The following is a 22217-nucleotide window of genomic DNA, read 5'->3' on the forward strand; positions in this document are numbered from 1 at the left end:
TTTTTCCCTTTTTCATCGGCCATGGGAAACTAAAGAAACCGCGGTAAGCGGTCAGCGGCCTACTTTCATTCATCCATCCTCGAGGGAAACATGGCGGCAACGCCGTACCGGCTGCGGTGCTCGCTGATGGGCCATTCGATGGATGTTAGGGCGGTTGCGGCCGCACATTTTCCCGAAGGTGCCATTGTGACCGGGTCCAGAGACCGGACGACGCGGGTATGGCTGCCAAACGAGTACGTACCAACCTATATTTCTTTCCTGTCAGCGTTATTGAAGCCCCGCTCGGCGCCGGTCCCTTGTGCAGAAACTTGCGGCCGCTGTTTTCCACCGTCTTTCTCTCTTTACTGACTCGTCAGCGTAGCGTGTGTGCCTGGAATGCGATGTTTGGACGTCGACAATCGTAGAACGTTTTGAAGCGCCGAAAATTTTCTTCATGTAGGAGTCGTTCAGACGGTTCTTTGATGACGTTTCAGGGTAGGTTCAGGAGTTGCCCGTCATCGCGTTCAGTAGTCGTTTCTCAACGTAAACATGAAACGAGTTTCATTCGCAAAGACTGAACTCGCTTGCTTACGAAGTAGCTAACAGCGTGTCTTCTGTTTATATTTGACAGCGCGTTTTGAAAACTTCTCGTTTTCGTACTACACAGGTGCAATTGCACAGGTGAAACACCCTTGAGGTCAAATGTCGTAGATAATCGCTAATCAAACGAAAGCGAATGGACCCCGACTTCGAAGCGGAACTGCACTTAAAGAAGACATGCCCAGATATGCGCGACCCGGCGTTTGTTCAATGTTTGGCGGGGCGTCGTATCGACTTCTCTATGCTATTCCAGGCTGTGCCGAGATGTTTCGGCCTTGATACGATCAGTTAGCGCATTGACCCACTGCTGGAACAAGGAGCAAAGTTTTCAGTTAGAATTGCGAGCCGTTTGTTGCGGCATGAATGCTTTTGATGGCGGTGTGAAAAACATCGCAATTTTTTTCAGCGCATGCCTAATCATCTTTCGTGGCATTTTTTTCTTTTACGACCTCCAAGGCTTTGATAGCGAGACGTATTCGTTATGAACGCTGCTTCAGTTTACATTAGAGACAAAGGTATGTGTGGCCAGGAGCATTTACTATCATTTTTTTTTTTTCAAATTAATGAACAAAAGCTCTTCAAACTTTTGGAAGGTAATATCTCCCCCTCATTATAGTTCAGGAACGTTATTTGATAACGAGTCCCGATCGCATGCACGTACTGTCTCAGAAACATTTACTGAACAAATTATTGCCTATATTTGCTATTATAGTGTCTAGACACAATGTTGGGGACATCTCCCCTGACATTGCACACATACAGAACCAAATTTGCAGGGCCTTAGGAAATTCTTTATTTATCCTGGAAAAATGGTAGCTGAAATGGACCACCTGACGGCAAACTTCACTCTTTAGACAATTGCTTGCTTTATAACAAATTCCTGCGGCATGGCAAATAGCTAATGTAATCCCCATAGTAAGGCGGGCAGTAAGCTATCAGTACCATTATATGGGCGAAAGTAGCAGTAATCTACATACCAAAAGCTACCAGAATGCATCATTTGCTAGCATCTGTTAGTATTTGACGTCTAATAATGTTTTTATTTTATCAACACGGTTTTCATGCTTGTTTGTCTGAAGTTACAGAGTTTTCCTCACTGCATGCATGATATGATCCGGAACTTTATAAAAGCCAGATTGAAGCAGTTTTCACGTGTTATTCCAAAAGGCATTCTTGATGGGTGATTTCAACTTTTCACTGTTGTCGCACACATTTCTGTTAACTACTTCAGCGCTCCTTACATAAATGCACTCTTATCCTTATGGACAATTTTGCACCTCTGTTCACACATTCACTACGTCAGCAATTCTTGGAGCCCTAATTTATCACGGCCCACTGGTGGGCTACCCTAAGAATTTCTTGGCCATGGCGTGAACCTGCATGGCCGTAATGAATTTGTTTTTATACTTCGCTGATCAGTTATGTAATGCAACCACATATTTCCTCCAATTTTTTGGCCTTCTAGATCTTCAAACAGATGCCGCATCAAATTTGGTAGTGCCATAGTTTTCTGATTCATGTTTGTAGTTTTTATTGCATGTCTTACTTCTGGTTGTCTTAAACACTGCCGTGATATCGAGCATAGACAGCTGCTTTTTTAAGGAAGTTGTAAAACCTGAGAAGGATTACCAGAAAATACAATTATGAATTGTTTTGTACGTATCCAAATACTGAGCATCAAATTATTTGCGCACCGGATGAGCAAAGATGTTAGTCCAAAGAGTGACGTACAGCCAAATACACTGCATACAATTTTCTTTAGTGCAGCCACTAAGCATTACTCAGACAAGCTGTAAGGAATACTGTGAGAATGCTGGTATTAGTGGTCATTCCATTGTGATAGCTCTGCTCTTAACCATTTCACTGAAGATGCCGCTCGTTATTTCGATGCAAATAAATGTTTTCCCGCCCTGATAGCATATCCATGTAGCCTATAGCTCTGTGGCATTCAAGGGCTTGGAGCATAATGGGCTACAGTGGAATTATTCCTGTTTCTGTTGCAGTCAGGGCTCTTCGTACTTCGAGAGCCAGTGCCTGACGGGGCCGAGCAACTTTGTGTCGAGCGTGTGCACGGTCCCGCCCTCAGACCAGTACAAGTCCGGTCTCATCCTGGTGGGCAGCAATGACTGCTGCATATATTGCTTCACACCCGAGTCACCGCAGCCGTTGTACAAGCTGCTGGGACACAGCGGAGTTGGTATGTCTGAGGCAACTACCTAGGATACCCGTTCACGTGAATATGCATGCGTCTAATGTGTTGCAACGTCGTCGTCATTGTCTCGCTGTGGTTACGCTTACTCTAGAAAGACCTATCCCGTGCCAGCTGCAGCGACCCCATGCTCACAGATTTGCTAATCTAGTCTTTCCATCTCACTATCTGCCATCCCCTGCCACGTTTTTGTTATCTTGGGATCCACTCCGCTGTTTTAACAGACTATCAGTTCTGTGCATTACATGCCCTGCCCAAGTCCATTTCCTCTTAGTCTTTCGCAGTGTGCAGGCATTACAGCTTTAACGCTGCAGGTAACAACTGTTTCTTGCGTAGATGAGAAAATCTGTTCTCTCACAGGTGTTCTAAAGTATGTATTGGATTACATGCTGCTTTTTATCACTTTTCGAAGCTAGTACATGCTGTGCAGTTTGTTGTGCACATGTTCAGCCTGTCAGTGCCACCAATTCATTGCTGCACTGTTTCAAAGGATCATGTTGGGGAAACTTGTTCTTATCACCTTGTTTCGCCTCTGGTTGAAACAAGGTTCATTTTTTTCTCAGATAGGGGACAAACTATATGCAAGTAATGCACTGTAAGGTATCTAAATGTTGTCACAGCTGGAGGTGCTTGCTTTGTCAAGATTATGGCTTCATTTGTCTCCTGTTCTGATTTAAGAGTGTGTCCAGTTTTCTATTATTATTTGGCTTACGAACTATTCTATTGGCAGGAGCTTAGCAAGGAAAAAGCAGCCACATTAGCTTTGGTAGCAGCGTGGGCTTAAGTATGAAGCAGTCGTATCCGCTTTAAGGAACTTCGAACTCTTTGAGAAACTTGTGTACACAGTGGACCTCTTTCCTCTTGAGGGCATTTTGAAGAGCTGTTTTTATGTTGCTCGATCTGGAGGTAGAGTAGAACTTGTTTCCAGGCACATGGGAGAACTTACTCTTGTCACTTACTGGGACGGTGTATTTTGACGTCTTGCATCTAGAATGGGCTTTTGCATTGGTTGTGCCTGCATTTGTTTTTCAGCAGTGGTTCTTACCGTAGAGCAATAAAATGGTTTCTTGATTCTGTCTTGTGAAAAATGTGCACAGCCATATTACTAAACTATATTTGTTAAACTGCTCAATTTTATTTTGCTCTTTTTTTGTTTTAGCCTGTTCTCACATAAAAACTGCTCTAGCTTTAGCAGAGTGGAAGTTGGAGCTATTTGGTTCCACACTGTTGGAAGTGCACTATGGGAACATTTCCTAAAAGGGGGACAAAAAAAAAGTGGCTGGTTCTCACAACTTATTTTTGTTGTTTTTTTTTTGTTAAATCTAAACAACATGGTCGTTTTGTGCAGAATTGTGCGCATGCCCAAACTTGTTCACATAACCAAAAACAACCTCAGAGTTGTACCACACGTTTTTGCTAATGCCAGCCCCTCGTTAGTTTCACTTCATCGCCGATCGCTTCTACTGTGGGCTACAGCAGTCAGCTGCATTGTGCGTATTCTCACCACCCGAATTTCGTCGTGCAATGCCTTTCAAGAGATTCACTTTAGAGGACTGCGCTTTTGAGGGATCTACGAGTGAAGTAAAACTCTCTTGCACCCCCTCTGCCGCAGTGTGTGCCCTGGCAGCGGGCCAGTTTGGCACCCTGCTGAGTGGCTCCTGGGACAAGACGGCACGCGTCTGGTTTGGCCAGAAGTGCATGCTCACCCTGGAGGGGCACCAGGGGCCCGTCTGGGCGGTGCAGATCCTCCCCAAGCAGGGGCTCATGCTCACCGGCTCAGCGGACAAGACTGTGAGGCTCTGGCGTGCTGGCAAGTGCGAGCGGATCTTCACAGGTCAGCATCTTCCTTCCTACCTTGGCCTTATTCCTTACCCTTCACTTTGAACTCTCCAAACCCTCTATTGGGAGTGGTGTCGTGCTGGTTGGTCCTCAACATGGCATCTTTTTAGCTTCAAACATGTAAAGGAATATGAGGGGAATGCTCTATTGGGCTTTAGTTTTTTTTTACAGCAAGAGCCTCTAAATGGTAGCCCACCCTGGGTCGTCTTGTGACTGAAGCCCATTGTTGTTGCAGGCTTGACTTGGCTTGGTGCTGAAGCAGATCAGTGCCAAGGCAAGACAAGAGAGAGGGAAGGAAAAGACGAAAGAAAGGGGGAGAAAATGGAGGGACACCATTGTGAAGAGAGAAATGGACATGACTGCTCTCACCAAATGTTTTAACCAAGTCTTAACCCAATTAAATAATCTTAGCTAGTAACTTTTTTTTTTCGTAGGGAAATTCAATAAATACCTAGGCCTTTAGTGATTGCTAAGCTGCAAAAATGCGCTTTCATTGCTGAGAAATTTTGAACTAAATTGAAATATATTTTCCCACAGCTCTTATTCAAGCCTATGGTGTAGCTGATGATGTCAGGGGTCAGTTTATAGGCTAGTTGTGTGTAATCGTAGCCAGGAGCTCCACCGAAACAAAATGGGTAGTCGTGCTATTCTGTTTCTACCATTTGGCTTGCATGCTTTGTGGTTCCTTGTTGCTATAAGGATGAAGTGCCATCACCACCGGCCAGCTTATTTTTCTGCGAGAAAAGTTAGTCTCTTCATGGGCACTTTACTAAGATAACGCCAGGCAGTGCCATATCATTTGCATAACGTCAGGGTCTTTGCTCATGCTATGGCAGAATTGATTGGTTGGTTAAGACACTCGGCTGCTGATCCGAAAGACGCGGGTTCGATCCTGGCTGCGGCGGCCGAGTTTCGATGGAGGTGAAATTCTAGAGGCCCGTGTACTGTGCGAACACACATTAGCACAATCATATCATCTGCTAACAGATCCCTAGGATTCCTAAAACGTCATCTTCGTCATGCACCGCAACACGTGAAACTTCTAGCTTACAAAACCCTTATTAGACCTAAACTCGAATACGCAAGTCCCATCTGGAATCCACACCAAATATACCTAACAAATGCACTCGAATCAGTTCAAAACCGCGCCATTCGCTTCGTTCATTCAGCATATTCATATACGATCAGCGTTTCATCTCTAAAGAATAATTCCGGTCTCGAAAGCCTTGAAACTCGCCGTCGCGTCACCTGCATGTGTTTGCTCCACAAATTTTTCCATAGCACTCTGAATCAAACACCTTACATTTCTCATCCGACCCGCATATCTCACCGCACTGCACACCCGTTTCAGATCGCCCGGCCTCTATCGCGTACTGCAACTTTTTCAGGTTCCTTTTTTCCCCGCACCATTGTTGACTGGAATGCCCTCCCCGCCGATGTAGCCGCCATCACGTGCCCATCTTCATTCTTATCCGCTGTAACCACTTGTATCATACTGCAATGACATGTATTTATTATTGTTGAATATATTAACCCACACCTTATGTAATACCCCCTGAAGGGGGTCTTTAAGGTGAATAAAGTGAAGTGAAGTGAAGATGTCAGTGCACGTTAAAGAACCCCAGGTGGTTGAAATTTCCGGAGCCCTCCACTACGGCGTCCCTCATAGCCTGAGTCGCTTTGGGACGTTAAACCCCAATAAACCAAACCAAACTAAACCCACTTAGTAATGGTGCGTAGTAACAAGACAACAAGAGAAGAATGATACACGGCAGCGCTGGATTTCAACGTTATTCTTCTGAACTGCTACACTGAACTGCTACAAATACGTGTGGAAAGCACCTAGCAGGGGTGACCGAAAAGAGCTCAACATGAGGCCGAAAGAGGGGATGGCAAACAAGCAGTAAAAAAAAATGGAGAAAAGGTGAAGTGTTCTACCAGAATCCAATAGCACATTCAGACAGAAACCAACCGCATGTTTCTTGGAAAAAGTTTGCTGTACTGTGAAAGTAATGTCAAGTGAACTAATCTAACGGAGTTTTACCCATTTATGTTTTTGTGCCATTCCACACCCTAGTATGGCAGCAATTAAAAGGGAGAACACCTCATGGACAATATCAGCTGTTTTCTTAGGGCCTTTGTAACACGGGCCAGGTTGTGCCGTGAAAGATTCTTCACTGTGTAAGTATTTTGCAGGCTTCAAATTTTTGTCACTAAAGGGTACCACTGATGTCAACTTTTTTTTTTCTTTCATGCTGCCAAACCTATCGACTCCTTGGCTTTCCTCACTTGCTTGCCACAGGTCATGAAGACTGTGTCCGGGGCCTGGCCGTCCTCTCCAACATGGAGTTCCTGTCCAGCTCCAACGACTGCACGATCCGCCACTGGACAGCCACGGGGGAGTGCCTGCGTGTCTACACGGGCCACACCAACTTTGTCTACGCCGTCTGCGTGCTCCCCGACACGGCCACGGGTGCCGAGGAGTTTGTGACGTGCGGCGAGGACCGGACCATGCGCGTGTGGACGACCAGCACGGGCGAGTGCGTGCAGACACTACGGCTGCCAGCACAGTCTGTGTGGTCGGTGGCCTGCCTGGCGAACGGCGACATCATTACTGGCTCAAGGTGAGGGCCCTGGTAAATTGCTAAGGACGCTACCGTATTTTCCGGTGTATAAGACGCATCTGCCATATATGCAGGCTGTCATTGAAAAAGTTGGTATATAAGACGCACCCGTATATAAGACACACCCCAATTTACCCAGTTGAGATAGTGAGGGTTAATTAAACACGCTTGCGCGACCATCGCGAAATATACCGGTACCTCTGAGAAATTCTTAAGGAACGCTAAGTGGTCAAAAAAGGCAACACTCACGCAATACCCGCCCACGTCTTAGAAAAAAAAAAGAAAAAACGAAAGAACTGTCCCACATATCAATAAGAACATATTTCTACCTAAGATGTTCTAAGTCTTCATCTTCGGGTGGGCTGTCAAATAGATCGCCCATTTCTCTAGGCAACGCGGCTGAAACATTCTCTTCGCACTACGTACACGGAGCCATGCACGGAGCAAAGAAAGTTGCAAAGGGTGGCTAAAAAAGAACGCCGGCTTGTCTTGACAATGGCGAGGAGCGCGATTGTCGTAATCTTTTGGCATTTTACATTACTTTTGCTTGGGGCCTCCGAAACGGTCACGTGTTTGTGATCCCAGAAGTCGTCATCCCCGCCATTTCGTGATGAAGTTCACCTAAAAGAAGTTGCGCACGGCGGTCTCCGTATTGAAGTATTAACCATGTTACAACCGCGTCATTGGTGGTGATATTTTTTTGGTAAAAAAAACTTGAGCATGAACCTGAATAATTTCTGAACTCGAAAAAAAAAAACGAAAAATTCGCATATAAGACGCACCCTTGTATAGGACGCACCAGCAAGATTTTCGAAAAAAAGCCGCGTCTAATACACCGGAAAATACAGTAATTTTCTACGATGGAGAATTTAGAAATCTGCAAATAAAGAGCAAAGACTCTGATATTCTACAGGAAGCTACCTGCATGTCAAAGGGGCTGCGAAACACTGCTTGGTGGGATACCGGCTATACTTCAGGTGGATTCCTTATGTCACACAGATGCTGACTTAAAAAGAATTACAGGAATCGATGCACAGGAACGGGAGTTACTCAATGGAGAAATTTCAAAATACAAGCAAACAAAACGCTGCCCTCAACTCGATTTTGGCGGGGCTTCCCACTTTCGCTCTCCCAATGACGGCACCTGGCGCAACCAATCAAAACAGCCTGCCAGAGCACGTCGCGGAAGTTTGCACTCCATGGTTGCCTGCTCTGTGTAACTCGTTCTTGCTGAGACTGGCAGCGTCGTTTCCATGCCAGAGCTCCTGGTGGTGTATTTTTATTTCACTTGCTTTGCAGGGCTTTTATCTAAGACGAACAATTTGTTTTTGTTGATCTAATATAAAACCCCAACAGGTGACAAAATGTCTCTCTATTTATTCACACAATTTGCAGTATATTTACTGTTTGTCCAATCATCAAGCTCGCGCCAGGTGATGTCATATCCGCTGCTAAAACCCGCCACTGGGTGGGGACACCATCAGAGCCATGAATTTGTTTTTGGGGGGACATTAAAATATTAAAAAACGGAATATACGCGGTATTACCGACGCTAATAGCACCATTGTAACTCTCTGTGTGCGATCAACAGGCAAAACAGTCAACTAAGATTGTGTTTCTGGGCCCCTTTAAGGCAAGTGGCCTTTTTCTCAGGAGTGACCATGTGCTTGGCCTTAATGACCAGGTTCATTGAGAAGCTGGGTTTTCCAATGTCTCACAAGGCTGGTGGGTGAACTCGTTGTGGGTATCTGAAAGAATACTATACAGTGAAAGCTCGTTAATTCAAACCTGGATAATTCGAATTTGTGGATAATTCGAACTACACTACTTGGTCCGGCCAAGCTCCATAGAGATCTGTGTATAAAAAAAAGCCCATTAATTCGAAACCGAGTCTGTTTTGCTACGGATAATTCGAACTATGCGTTGCTGCGTCTGGGCGGCTTGGCACACAGCACGTGGCCAAAAAAAAAAAGCCCCTCCGCATAGTTAGAGGCTGCGCACGTCCTAAACAGGGACAGAAGATGGAACCAGATAAAACTGTGAAAGAGTAGGTAAACCCTAAATGGCGCCATCACCAGCGCGGCAGCCGTCGGTAGGTTGGTGGCCGCGGTGGCAGCTTCCTAGCCTCATTTCCACGCAACCTCCGAAACTCGCGACTAAATACTCGTTAATTCGAGCCCTGTTAATTCGGAAATACAGATAAGAACTGTCAGTGCGGTCCTAGCCAACGCCCATGAAAGGCTATGACTTCAGATGGGCGCTACAAATTACGTGCGAAAAAAGTGGCAGTGGTTTAGCTCTGGTTAAACCTGGAGGGTTGCGAAAGCAACGAGGGGAGAGAGAGAGAGGCGATGGAGAGCGCGCGGCGGCGGCCCCGGCACGCTACTGCGCATGCGGAACTGGCGATCGCTGCGGCGTGATGGCTCTGTTATGCTCCTATGTTCTCGGCGCGCGCAAGCGGGGCGGTTGCAGTCGGACACGTCAAGTTGGCGACGCTGCGGCGGGCTGAAATTCGCCCCCCTCTACTCAAGCCGCGTCTACGCGAGACAGCGCCGAGCGACAAGCGGTGCGCATGCGCAGAAATCTATTCGTCCGACCTACTGCCTCCGAGTAGCTACTACGCGCTCCGCAGACGTGCACGGTGCATTCTGGGTTCACGGCTTCAACACGCCCAGCGCAGAATAGGCACATGTTCGAATTGAGGAGCTTTTACTGTATACAGTAGACTCCCTTTAACACAAACTCAAAGGAACCAGAAAAATTTGTCCTCTCTCTAAAAGGCGATGTGATTCACTGTTCTGATGCAACATATATTTAGATGTACAGTCTTTGTCAAAAGTAACCAGGATACATGGTGTGCTTCTCATTTGTACAGTAGAGCCTTTACAGCTTTCCCTAAGGTCGAAAAGTTCTTAGAAGGTGAGGACAGGGGTTCTCATTACCATACAGAGATTTAGAGCTTGGGGGCTGGCATAACAGTTTCAATACACGACTGAGAAGCGAAACCATGCAGCCTGGTTACTTTTGACAAAGACTGTACCTGGCATGCTCACATACCTTATTTAGGGGCACTTCTGTTAAAACAAACTCGTAGGGACCAGAAAATTTATGAGAAGCTGCCGCCTCAAAAACATGAGTACAAACTTTTCTTCTCGTATCTCTGAAGTTGCAATTTAAAAACTCTGTAACTCAAGTTCTATGATGGACAGGAAGACAGTTTTACCTTTATTGCATTCTTTCATGTCTATTAAGCCCCTGGCATACATTTCAGCAAGTTTCCTGCTGAAAATTTTCCTGAAAGCTCTTTACGAAAAACTCAGTGCTCAAGGAATTGTTTTACATGAAATTAAATGATATATATATAGAATCGGCACTCAAAAATACATGTTCCCTGAAGATTTAACTCATCATCATCATCAGCAGCCTGTCTACGCCCACTGCAGGGCAAAGGTCTCTCCCATGTTTCTCCAATTAATCCTGTCCTTCGCCAGCCGCGGCCACCATATTCCCGCAAATTTCCTACTCTCATTCGCCCACCTAGTTTTCTGCCGCCCCCTGCTACGCTTGCCTTCTCTTGAAATCCACTCCGTTACCCTTAAGGACCAGCGGTTATCTTGATTACATTAATAATTGATTACTGTGATTGCATTAATAAAAAAAATTTTTATTGTTCCAAGAGCATCCTTGAAGGAGGCTCTTGGAATGGTGGATGTTGATCTATTACACTGATGTAGCGGTAAAGTCTCCTTCCACCTGCTGTGGTGTGCACCTGCTAGCAGCCTTGGCAAGGTGCAAGGCACTTGACCACTGCGTCGTGACAGTGGGTTGACACCATTGGTCAAGGGGGGGGGGGGGGGGGTCTCCTTTGTGGGGCTTCTGCCGTTTCGTTCTTGAGTTCTCCACACCTCCATCGCTTGAGCTCTCCGTTGTCTCCACGCAGTGACGGCGTCGCCCGAGTGTTCACGAGGAACGAGAAGTTGCAGGCCCCAGCTGAGGAACAGAAGGCACTCGAGGAAGAAGTTGGGAAGTCGGCGCTCCCGGCCCAAGAGCTGGGTGACCTCAAAGTCAACGAGTTGCCCGGCAAAGAAGCCCTCCAGGAGAGAGGTGATCCCCTTTTTGTGTGTGTGTGAGTGAGTGAACAGTTACGGTGGCAGTGTTCACTGGGTTTGTTTTATTTGTTAATTTATTTCAGTGTTTTCATCATAAGTATTAGTTTACAATGCTAGGCACAACGAAGTAAATTCAATGAATGAGAAATGTCAAAAGCAGTAACCTTACAGAGCAAACATAGTCTCTGAAAAAGTGGTCGAAGCAACAATGGGGATGGGTAGATGTTTCCGTTCATTGCTAGTCTTCAGAATAAAAGAACATGAAAAAATATTGCGGCACTGTGGAGCACAAACTTTTAACCAGTGTTGATTTGTCGCTAACTTTACTACCCATGGTGATCTTCCTTTCTGCCTCCTTCTTCATACTTCATTTCAACACAGTGACTCAGCTAGGTTGTGCAACCTGGCTCCTGGGAATTGTGCTGGAGTCTTATCACGATGCAATTTTGTTTGCATAAGTGGGAAATAATTCAGCTGAAGCATGAAAGATAAACCTTTTCTTTCTTTTTAAGGAACCCCTACTGTCAATATCGGGTGATCAGGTCACAAGACCATGCCTTAATAAATTTTTCCCCCGCACATGAATCCCGTGAACTTTTGCTAAAGACTGTATGTGCATGTGCAACATGTAGAAATGTGTGGTTTCTTCGTTACCTTCTGTTTGTGACGTTCTGTGTTTCGCCAACAGGCAAACGAGATGGCCAGACAAAGCTTATTCGCGACGGGACAGTGGTGTCGGCATACCAGTGGGTCGCCGTTGATGATTCGTGGCAAAAGATTGGAGACGTCGTGGGCGCACCCAACTCTGACACCCCTGTTGGCAAGATCGTGTATGAGGGAAAAGTAAGTGGCATTGTTTCTGTTATCCGCATAGTATCTGTGTGCAAATACAGCACAACCTCGATGTTATGTTTTTCACAGAAAAGTGGAGAAAGTTTGTCTGGAATTTTCGAGGCTTTTTGGCTCTCATGATCGCTTGCATGCACAGAATATCCTAAACGCCCTACAATGGCTCTTTGTTTGCCCGAGCAGTTGCTGGTGGAAGATAGGCAGCGGCAAAGAGGGAGGGCACACGGTGCGGGCGAAGATGGGGCATATGCACACTTCTTCCCTATTTTCGCGCCGGCTGCGTTAATCCTACTCAATCCTTGTTTATTGGAACCCAGAAACTACATTTTAAAGCTGCAGGTGACAGGGAAAACATGGATGACATAGACGTGATTCGGAGCCCACCCGAAACTGCATCTTGTACGATGCTGCGCCGCGGCGTTTGTCGCAGCATAGTTTCGTTTTCGCACCTTCGGTCATACGTGCTCACGCCTCAGCATCAATGGGGCTGCACGAACAGCCGCAACAAAATGCACATCACCCGTAAGTGTGCTCACCATTGGCGTGGGTGCAACAGGCCAGAAGCCACCAAACACAGTGGTGTCCAAGCACTGGCGGAATCTAAAGTTCGCTTCTTGCCATTCCGTGCATGCTATGCCGGCGTGGGGTGAACCGCTGTCACCAAGTGACATTCGCGATGCATCGTGCGGGAAAGCCGCCACTGTTGTGACGGGGCAGCAGAGTTTGTAGTGCATGGGTTTCTATGGGAGCCTGGACGGGACTGGCTCACAAAAACATAGCAGCCAGGAACATTACTGCGGGGTTCTACTACTACCAGCGATCAATCCTCCGTTCAATTTCTGTACTTAGTAACTGATTGTCTGGCATTTGTCTGCTGCAAAGCAGCAGTATGCCCTAATCGAAAACAGCTTAGATATTTACACTGACGTATTAAAGGATGGTCCATGACACTGTGTCTTTGTATGGCAAATGTAGGAGTACGACTACGTCTTTGACGTCGACTTGGACACCGGAGGCAAGATGAAGCTGCCGTACAACGTGAAGGATGACCCCTGGCACGTGGCTCAGGATTTCATTCACCAGAACAACCTGAGCCAGTTCTACCTGGATCAGGTGGCCAACTTCATCATCCAGAACACCAAGGGCATGGTCATCGAGAACACCGCTCCAAGCACCTACCAGGACCCATTCACTGGTGAGGAGGAGGAGAAGGGAGAACTTCGGAGGGCACTGTTTTGGCAGCCCAGAGAGAAGAGAATGAACTCCGTTTTCTCTTCCTTTGGAGCATTGGAAGCTTCTCTAATGACTGCATTTCTGTGTGCCTTGTCCCTTCCCAGTTTTCCTGTCTTAGCTGAGCATTCACAGTGCAATGAACTCACACTAATTCAGATTCGCTTAACTTGAACAGCTGGTTTATCCAAACTGATACATTGGGTTCGTCAACGTCAGGTGTATTAAAAATAAAGAGGCTCCTATTAATTAATGCTGTGCAGATTTTGAACAATGTTCCGATCTTCAAGATAAATACAGGAAGTAGTGGAACTGTGCCTCAGTTTGTGGCGGATTCAAGACACCAAAGACAAACTAAGCTTGTTTGCCTTTTTGGTTGGTTTTCAGCACAAAATTTTTGTTGTGTGCGAACAATGACTTTAAGGCGCTGATGACAGTAAGATTCCAAGCTGTATCATTGCATAGTGCAACTGTTTCATTTCCTTTCATTTGAGGGTGGTGCTACTATAAAGATTTGGAGAACCAGAATTTAATGCGCCAAGGCAAACTTCACAGCAAAATCTGGCCTTTGTTTGGTGCCATCAGAGTAGCGCTAAAAAGTAGGGGTGTGCGAATATCAAATTTTTCGAACACGAATCGAATACGAATACTTGGTTCCGAATATCGAATCGAATATCGAATAGTCAAGGACAGACGTATTTAACCACTATAAAACATTATTTGAACATCCAAGAACATCACAGTTCAACTATGAGTGATGAAATAAACACAAAAGATATGTGTGGCTGCACAAAAAGTATCAAAGTCTCGAACATTATTCTTAGAGGAGTGGAACATAAAAGGTTGCCGTGAAGGAAAACCGGCTGCTCCACATGGTCAGGCAGAAGTAGTTTAGTTCCCTTCTAGCTGAAGCAACTTCTCCAGGCACAAAAATGCCCTCTCAATTGGCTCTGGGCAAAAGGATTTGCCGGGCTAGTTGGTTCATTTCTGAAATAAAGATTTAACTGCGCGAAAGGTTTAGGACACAAGGGAGACACATTCACGACACTTAGAAGCGCGCTTCCAAGTGTTGTGAATGTTTCTCCCTTTTGTCCTAACACTTTAGCAGAGTTAAATCTTTATTTCATATTTGCTCTGGGCGCCGCCATATTGTTATGTCTCTGTCAATAGGACTTGCGGACCGATATGAACGCCGGTGCTCGCAATAGAATATTCGGCTGGGTACGAATATTCGCGTCGGGTCGAATATTCGAAACAATACGAATACTTGGATTTCGAATCGAATACGAATAGTAAAAATATAATATTCGAATTATATTCGAAAATTTCGAATATTCGCACACCCCTACTAAAAAGTGTCCCAAGCACTGGCATTCATGAGTCACCTGTAGATTACAAATTTGATGTATTAGGTGACTGCATTTGTTTGCTTAGCACGAAGTGTAGTCAGATTACTCTTCACCAAGCACTTTACAGAGCAGATAGGAGCGCCCCGCCACGGTGGCTCAGTGGTTACGGCGCTCGGCTGCTGGCCCGAAAGACGCGGGTTCGATCCCGGCTGCGGCGGCCGAATTTCGATGAAGGCGAAATTCTAGAGGCCTGTGTGCTGTGCGATGTCAGTGCACGTTAAAGAACCCCAGGTGGCCGAAATTTCCGGAGCCCTTCACTACGGCGTCCCTCATAGCCTGAGTTGCTTCGGGACGTTAAACCCCAATAAACCAAACCAAACCAAGCAGATAGGAGCATAAAATGCCTTCCATTGTGTCACGATGTGCATTTTTTGTATTTGCAGGTGGTTCAAGGTATATCCCAGGAACAGCCGCAGCTCCAGCTCAAGCTATGCGACAAGTGGCTCCTCCTAGTAGTAAGCTTTATAATAAGGTTCATTTTTACGGTAACAGGGTATGAGGGGGAACTTTCTCAGTGTTGGTTGCACATGTCTTAACAAATGGCTTCTTGCAGTGCATGGTGTAGCAGGACACATTTTGAACGCTGTTCTTTCTGTTTCCTACCATTGTCAGCAGTCAGTATTGTTCACTTGTGTTGGCTTCAGAAAGCACTGTAGCTCTGGTGTCACCTGTGGTCATTCCGCTCAGCTCTACTATAGTGTAGTGTCATTAATTCGAAATAGCTTAATTCAAACTTCTAGTATGTTCGCACAATGCAGCCTCGATCCTGTCAACATGAAGTGTAATCTGAGGGCTGCCCTTAATTCGATCTCCATTAAATTTGAGCAAGTTTTCAGTTTCCTCCGAGTTCAAATTACCAAAAGTCAACTGCACCTATGCTTTCCCATTGCTTTCGAGATAACTTTAGTGGCACAGAACTGTGTGAAGGAAGTTGTGGTATGTCTAGACTTGACCGCGAAGGAAAATAATGTTCCACTTTCCCTTCTTTATAGGTGACGCACCGAACGAAATTCAGAATGCAGCAGGCGATATGACCACTGGTGGGCGTTACTTTCCCCACACGGCGTTTGTGCGATTTGATTTCGCCAACCCCCAGGGCATCTTGGCCAAGATGCGAGAGTTCAATGCCCAGGTTCCACCCTCCGACACAGTGGATGACGACGACCTGATTCAGCTGTTGGCATTGGTGAGCGCCGTGGGCACACCGAGCGACACCCAGATGGCCGCACTCGAGAAGGTGGTTCACTGGCCGCAAGGTAACAGGACCTAACCTAACCTAACACTTCACTTGCAGTTTATTCAAACTGGCGCTTCGGCCTCATCGACATTGTGTGTGTCGTTATGCCAAAAAACTGCTGGTAATTTACCGTAAATTCTTAGCACCGTCCGCAGCTACTCGGACTGAGGGCCGAGGATTAACTCTTTCCTTTCCACGGCACTAGGCGTCGATCGCCGGCGAGCGAAGTTTTTGAGCGCGAATTTTAAAAATACCACTGCGCCCTGGACTTGTGGCACCATCTCGGTGATTGTATACAAAGTAGAGTTTCCGTTTCTGCACGGTTCACATTTTTAACGCGTGGCGGCGATTTTTAAAGGGCGCGCGGGTGCGAAGGTTGACGCGCACTTGAGTGGAGTGATGGCGTCGACATCCAAAACCGCGCGCTCTCGAAAGATCGCAGTTTTGCTCGATCCCGATGACCCGGCAAGTGATCTTTTAGACTCATCGAGCACAGATGACTCGGACATCAATGTCGTGTCGTCGGAGTTCAGCTCATATGAGGAAGACGCAGCCGATCAGCCGGGAACATCAGCTTTCATTAATTATTTGTGATTGCTAATTTTTATTACCCATTTTGTTATTACTGTATTTCTTGCGTAATGTGCTTTTGTACTGTGCATTTAACACGCGCGTTTTGGTATATAGTATTTTGCTATATGTTAATCTTTTCCGTGAAAAAAAAAATTTAAGTAGGACCAATCAAGAACTTAAATATTTCACTATGCGTCTTGTAATTTTTCCTAACTCAAAGAGTACTGAGTGTATGGGTATCATTTTATAAAGAAATGTTGCCTATTGATATACCCACAATTTGTATATTTTGGAATTTCGGTAAAAAAATTTTTGCCAGAGATATTACTCCTTACTCAGAAACTTTTTGCATTTTTTGTTTTTTTTTGTTCATGAATATTTTTTATGTAAATCAATTTTTTGTATTTCTTAAAAATAAATACTGCTTGAAAGCACGTTCATTTACCTTCACTTTTATGTACCGCATGGCACTGTAAATTTAGTAGCTGTTGCACAAAGAATTCGTAACTAAACCATACAAAAAAAACAGCCAATTTCCCCGTGGTAAGGAAAGAGTTAATTGGTTTGTTCATATTGGAGAGGCCTTTGTCCTGCTGTAGGCGTAGTCACGTTGACGATGATGATGAATTTACCATAATTACTCGCCTAGTGGACCCACCCTCCACTTTTGTTGTTGAAAATTTACATTTTTTTTTTAGTTTTAGTGCATTCCTCAGTTTCACGCTGTCTGCAAGATCTCGTGCACCAATAACGTTATGCGTGCTGTGCAAACTTGGCAGACCGGGCAGTGTTCATGCCTCTTAACTCATAATTTCAAGGACCTCTTTGAAACTGTCAAGTCCTGGTGCCCTAACCGTGCCCGCTCAGTCCAGAGACTTTTTCTTCCTTCACCATTCCCAGAGTTCGTGTTCCCGGCACTTGACCTGCTGCGGCTGGCGCTGCGGAACCCGACGGTGAACAACCACGTGTGCACCCTAAGCGGGCCACAGCTGTGCAGCCACCTCATTGGCCTGCTGTCGTCGACAGGCCCCAATGAAGCGGCCAATCAGATGCTGGCGTTGCGCTGCCTCTGCAACCTCTTCTCCCAGCCCAGCGGTGAGGTGCTGGCGCTGCACGAACAGCAGCGGATCTTGGCCGCCGTCCAGCGAAGAGCCGTGGCCGGTGCCGCCAACAAGAACACCCAGGTCGCCATGGCCACTCTGCTACTCAACTACGCCGTCGCGGCTCATCGCCGTGCCGCGTCTTCAGCTGCAGCGGCGACGAACAACGCGCAGGACGCGGAGGCAGCAGTGCAGCTCCTCAGCGTGATAATGGCGGTCGCGGCGGAGCTGACGGACGGCGAGGCACAGTTCCGCCTCCTGGTAGCTGCCGGCACGCTGTGCAGCTTGGAAGGCTCGAACAACGCGGAGATCCGGGAGCTGTCTGTAGCGCTGGAGCTTCCGCGGGTCGCGGAAAAGTGGATGGCGTCAGCAGACTGCCTTGTCAAAGTGAAGCAGTGTGCGCAGCAACTGTTGGACGCGCTGAGGTGAAAGTGTGTGGGTGGTGTGAAGGGGCAGGCCAGCCCGGCGACGTGCAAGCTCAAGATGGCGTCGCAACCGGGATCTGTCTCACGCGTAGTTTTTATTGTTTCGAATTGTAACTCGTGCGGTATATGTGGTGGACTGCTGGAATCCCCCCCAAGCTAGAGGAAGAGGTGCAGGTCATCAAAATTGTGAGAAAACTTTTGTGAAACGTGCTTTCTTTGCGTCTGATTAGAGAAGTCTGCTGCACCTCATCTTACTCCTGTCTGAAGCTTTTTTTTTTTCGTCCATGTTTGTGTATGTGTGGTCGAAGTGGCTGTTTTTTTTGCCTTGGCACACTGATACAGCTGCTGCACTGCTTTACTGTGGAAGACACGCTACGCAGCATCACCTTGGCCCCTTTTGTATATACTAGGTGCCCACTGCTCCAGGTTGACTTATAGCCAGTGCAACATCGTGATTTTTTTTTTCCTTCACCATGCACTAACGTCAGCATAAACATGCTGTCTGATGGCTGAGTGTAACCTAAGACAGAGATAGCACGGAGCTTTCCACGATGGAAAACCTGCGAGGATGCTACAGCGGAAAACCGCACCATGCTCACAACAGGCAAACTCTTGTCTAGACTGTGTAGTCATCTGAGCTTCTCCGAGCTTTTCTGGCACAAAACATGGTGGATGCATGATCCTGGAAGGTTTTGGTAAGGCAGGTAGGATGCTGAGAAGCTAATGCAAGCTCCAGATAGCTGGGAGAAAGCAACTGAAAGAGATAAATTGCTGTTGACTCGGCACAGGCTTGGCGCACAAAATTAGATCATTAGTAGATCTTGCCTCAAACTTGTCTTTCTGGCTCTTGCTGGTTGCTTCAGTGTTGACAGTAGGTGGCGCCATTTTTAAGACACAGCTGGACTGGTGGATGTGCAATGGCACGAGAATCTAGCCTTTCATTATTGATCAATTCATGGCGGAGGCATATGTATGCTGAAACATCGGTTTAAGGTAGTTTGGTGAGATATTGATGACGCAGTTATTCTTTTGCAGCCTCTCCGAACAGGTTTAGCATTGTGAACAAAGTTCAGTAATCAATGCAGCTTGCATTTAACCTGAAATAGGAAATAAAAGACGTATTTTTCAGAGAGCTGCATTTCGAAGCTAGAACTGAGCCTATTTTACATTCCAAGTTGGTGCTATGAACTTGGAATAACACCGTGGATGCTCTCCAGTGCTTAGTCTGATATTGTTTGCTGCATTGCTCAAATGCTGTTCAAACGCGCACGGCAACGTCGATGGCGTAAAATTCTGTAGAAGTGCTCCAGGGGCCATATACTCGGTGCCGTTGTTGTGGGCTCTCATTTGACTACAGTGCCTCAGCTAATGGACAGAAAAAAAAATGTGATCTATTTTTGCGAAAGTGTGTCGCAAAAGTTGCAGCTAGTTCTTGCAAGAAGTTTTGCATTGTTGCTCTTGCTGAGCAGTGAATCCTCCAATGTTGCAGAGAATGAAAGTTGTTTAAAAAGAAAATGACTAAACTCTTCAAGTGTGCTGCGCGACGGTAGAGGTTACGCGTGTCTAGATTTTGGCAAAATAAGCACCGTTTCTCATCTACTGTAATGCAAAGTGCCGGTGTGTATGTGATGTGGTGCACAAGAACTATATTCTTGTTAGAGTGGTTCAAACTATTTGCTCCCTCACCCAAGGAATAGATAGAAGTCAGTGAAGTGTGTGCTGTTCTTACTGTATGCATGCTACCTGCACGGAGTGCACATTCAAACTTTGAAGGCCTTTTAATTGCACCATCTTGCAAGTTTTCCCACTTGGTGATTTCAAAATTGTGTGATGATGCTGTACATAATGTCAGCTTGATGCAAAGCCTGGAAGTTATTGCAGGCACAAAAAGGAGTTAAGCAAACTGAACCTCAGCCCTGAAAAAACTCTGGAAGGGTACGGAAATCTGTTACCTCACTTTTACTTGCTCACTGTTCAGTATGCGCTGGTGTCGTGAAGACACTGGTACTGTTCCATTATCAATTATTTCTTAAGCTTGTGGTGAAACCCGCCTTGTTATTTGTCCGACAAGTACTTTACCCATTTTCAACACTTTAACTGGGTATCGAAACAGTCTGAGTGCTTTGATTCTTTTTATTGATTTCGTTCTTTGCTATGTGCCCTGTTAAGGTTGAAGTTTGAAGGTTCAAGTTTGTTTAGGGTGAAGGTTGAAGTTTTCAAAGCTAATTATTCATTTCCAGTGTGTGCACTCTTTTCATTGCTCACCATGCAGGCTGTGCAATGTGCTGAAAGTAAGTGTTTGCACACATTTTAATGTGGTATGCACTTTACCAAAATCACTCAAAGGTTGCTTTGTCCTGCCTGTGAATGCATCATTTTCTCACTGGCCCATGTGTTTCCTATTGGAAATCTGTTTCCTACTGGAACATTCTATTATAGAAGCTAGTGTTTGATGTGGTAAATGGGAAGGAGTCGCACATTGGGATGAAAGCGGTGATTTTAGGTCAGATTTTTAGTGCCAGCACTGGAGTGTCTACTGCACTCAGATTTCCCAGGTTCCAGCTCATTAACTTTTCGGTGCAGCTTTTTACTGCATCTAAATGTACACATAGCATTGCTCTCAGAAAGATTGTTAAGAAAGGTTGTGCTTTTCTACTATAACACATCTCTTCCACTGAAATATTACAGCCGCAGTTTCTTTTGTCTTGGCTGCCGAACCACTGGACTGTCTCATTATGATGTGTCGAGAGCTTTGTGCATGCATCTATTTGCAAGTTTACAAAAATTTTTTAAAAATCATCTGCAATATTGTACACTAGTAACTTATTGTAATCAAGGGGAGCTAATAGCAAGAGAATTCGCTTAGCTAAATATTCCAAGAAAGGTCGGAACCCTCCATTTTACGCAAGGCATATTCATAAGTGGATGCACAAGTATGGGAATTCAATGGTTCAAGCTGAACAATCGAGCATGGCCATTGCATGTTGCAAGTGAAGTTGAACCATACCGTTATTTAAAGTCTGCAGGAGGAGAACCTGCATCTTTTTGTGATTGCATTAGTATTGTTGCATATTCCTTTTTTTTGTCATTACTTGACTGCAAGAGTAACTTTTTTTTTTTTGCACCTAGAGCCAGGATGCAGGCATTCAAGTTACTGTCACGAATACGCACATTTTCTTGTAGTCAAGCGCACTTGATATGTGGCAGGTGCGACTTTAAGCATAAGAGTCACACTGAAGCGCTACTTCCTCTTGGCTGTGAAAATCGTCCTCAGTGCCTCTGAGCCTTGAACGAATTTTCTTAGAAGTGGTGCTCCAACAGTACTAGTTAACTGTGCTGGGCACATTTCTTTTTCCGTGAAATAACCAGTTTTTCATCACTTGATGCGACGTGAAAACTGCGTGAAGCTTTGATTTCTCTACTGTGATCAATTGGATTATAGAACAGCATGATATGGCAGTGGGGCCATGCAAATAGTTTGACTTTGTTAACTGACTAGTGTAAGCAGATAATGTTAACCAATATGAAAACTAATGTGTAGTTTTAGTGTTTGATGTTTTTGGTGCCAGTGTGGTGCTTGAGAAAATTGTTTGCCTGCAAGAAATGCGACTGTTTCAAAAGTGTGCAGTTGTGTACACGTGACTAAATAAACTACATTTGTTTCCATGTTCTGCAAAACTGAGTGTGTTGCATTAGGTCTTGTGTGCAGTAACTTTTCATGCCGGCCACTTTGGATGCGCTTCACTGCAGAGAGAGAGAAATGCCATTTTTTTTTCTTATTTGTGCCGCCTACTTGCAAATCCTGGTGGGTACAGCGCTGTGTGCGACTGCAGCACCTTAAGCGGCAACATTGATCCTGCCATTGTGCACTTTCATGAGGGGAAGCTGCAGTCAAAACTTCTCTAACACCACTTTATCGTCCCTAGCATTCAGAGAAATTTTCTTTAGCCAGTCGTATTGACTCCCCTATCATGCCGATCTCCTATGATTGCAACAAAATCATGACCAATCAAGCTCGTTCCTAACGAGTGACA

General features: G+C 45.6%; 1 protein-coding gene across 2 annotated transcripts; it reads left to right on the top strand.

The window, feature by feature from the left end:
- Positions 1 to 41: 41 nt before the first annotated feature.
- On the top strand, positions 42 to 21861 carry Plap (phospholipase A2 activator protein). Of its 2 annotated transcripts, XM_089543032.1 has the most exons (10): positions 42 to 233; positions 2583 to 2776; positions 4401 to 4622; positions 6930 to 7251; positions 11192 to 11355; positions 12049 to 12203; positions 13185 to 13404; positions 15232 to 15303; positions 15841 to 16104; positions 17559 to 21861. In XM_089543032.1, the coding sequence occupies exons 1-10, from the start codon at positions 91 to 93 to the stop codon at positions 18185 to 18187; spliced, it is 2385 nt and encodes a 794-aa protein (XP_089399158.1). In that variant the 5' UTR covers positions 42 to 90; the 3' UTR covers positions 18188 to 21861. The 2 variants fall into 2 exon arrangements, with proteins under 2 accessions (XP_089399158.1, XP_089399168.1); XM_089543042.1 differs by lacking the exon at positions 2583 to 2776 and having other exon boundaries at positions 94 to 233.
- The last annotated feature ends 356 nt before the right edge of the window (positions 21862 to 22217 follow it).

Source organism: Amblyomma mixtum, chromosome 1 (assembly GCF_055824585.1).
Source record: "Amblyomma mixtum isolate Tamu chromosome 1, ASM5582458v1, whole genome shotgun sequence".
NCBI classification, from domain to species: Eukaryota; Metazoa; Arthropoda; class Arachnida; order Ixodida; family Ixodidae; genus Amblyomma; species Amblyomma mixtum.

What these genes read in the sequence shown, in the direction of transcription:
- Plap (XM_089543032.1), top strand. Translation starts at nt 91, where the DNA reads ATGGCGGCAACGCCGTACCGGCTGCGGTGCTCGCTGATGGGCCATTCG. An exon ending in GCTGGGACACAGCGGAGTTG is followed by an intron (nt 2,777 to 4,400) that starts GTATGTCTGAGG and finishes CCTCTGCCGCAG; the next exon opens with TGTGTGCCCTGGCAGCGGGC. An exon ending in GACATCATTACTGGCTCAAG is followed by an intron (nt 7,252 to 11,191) that starts GTGAGGGCCCTG and finishes GTCTCCACGCAG; the next exon opens with TGACGGCGTCGCCCGAGTGT.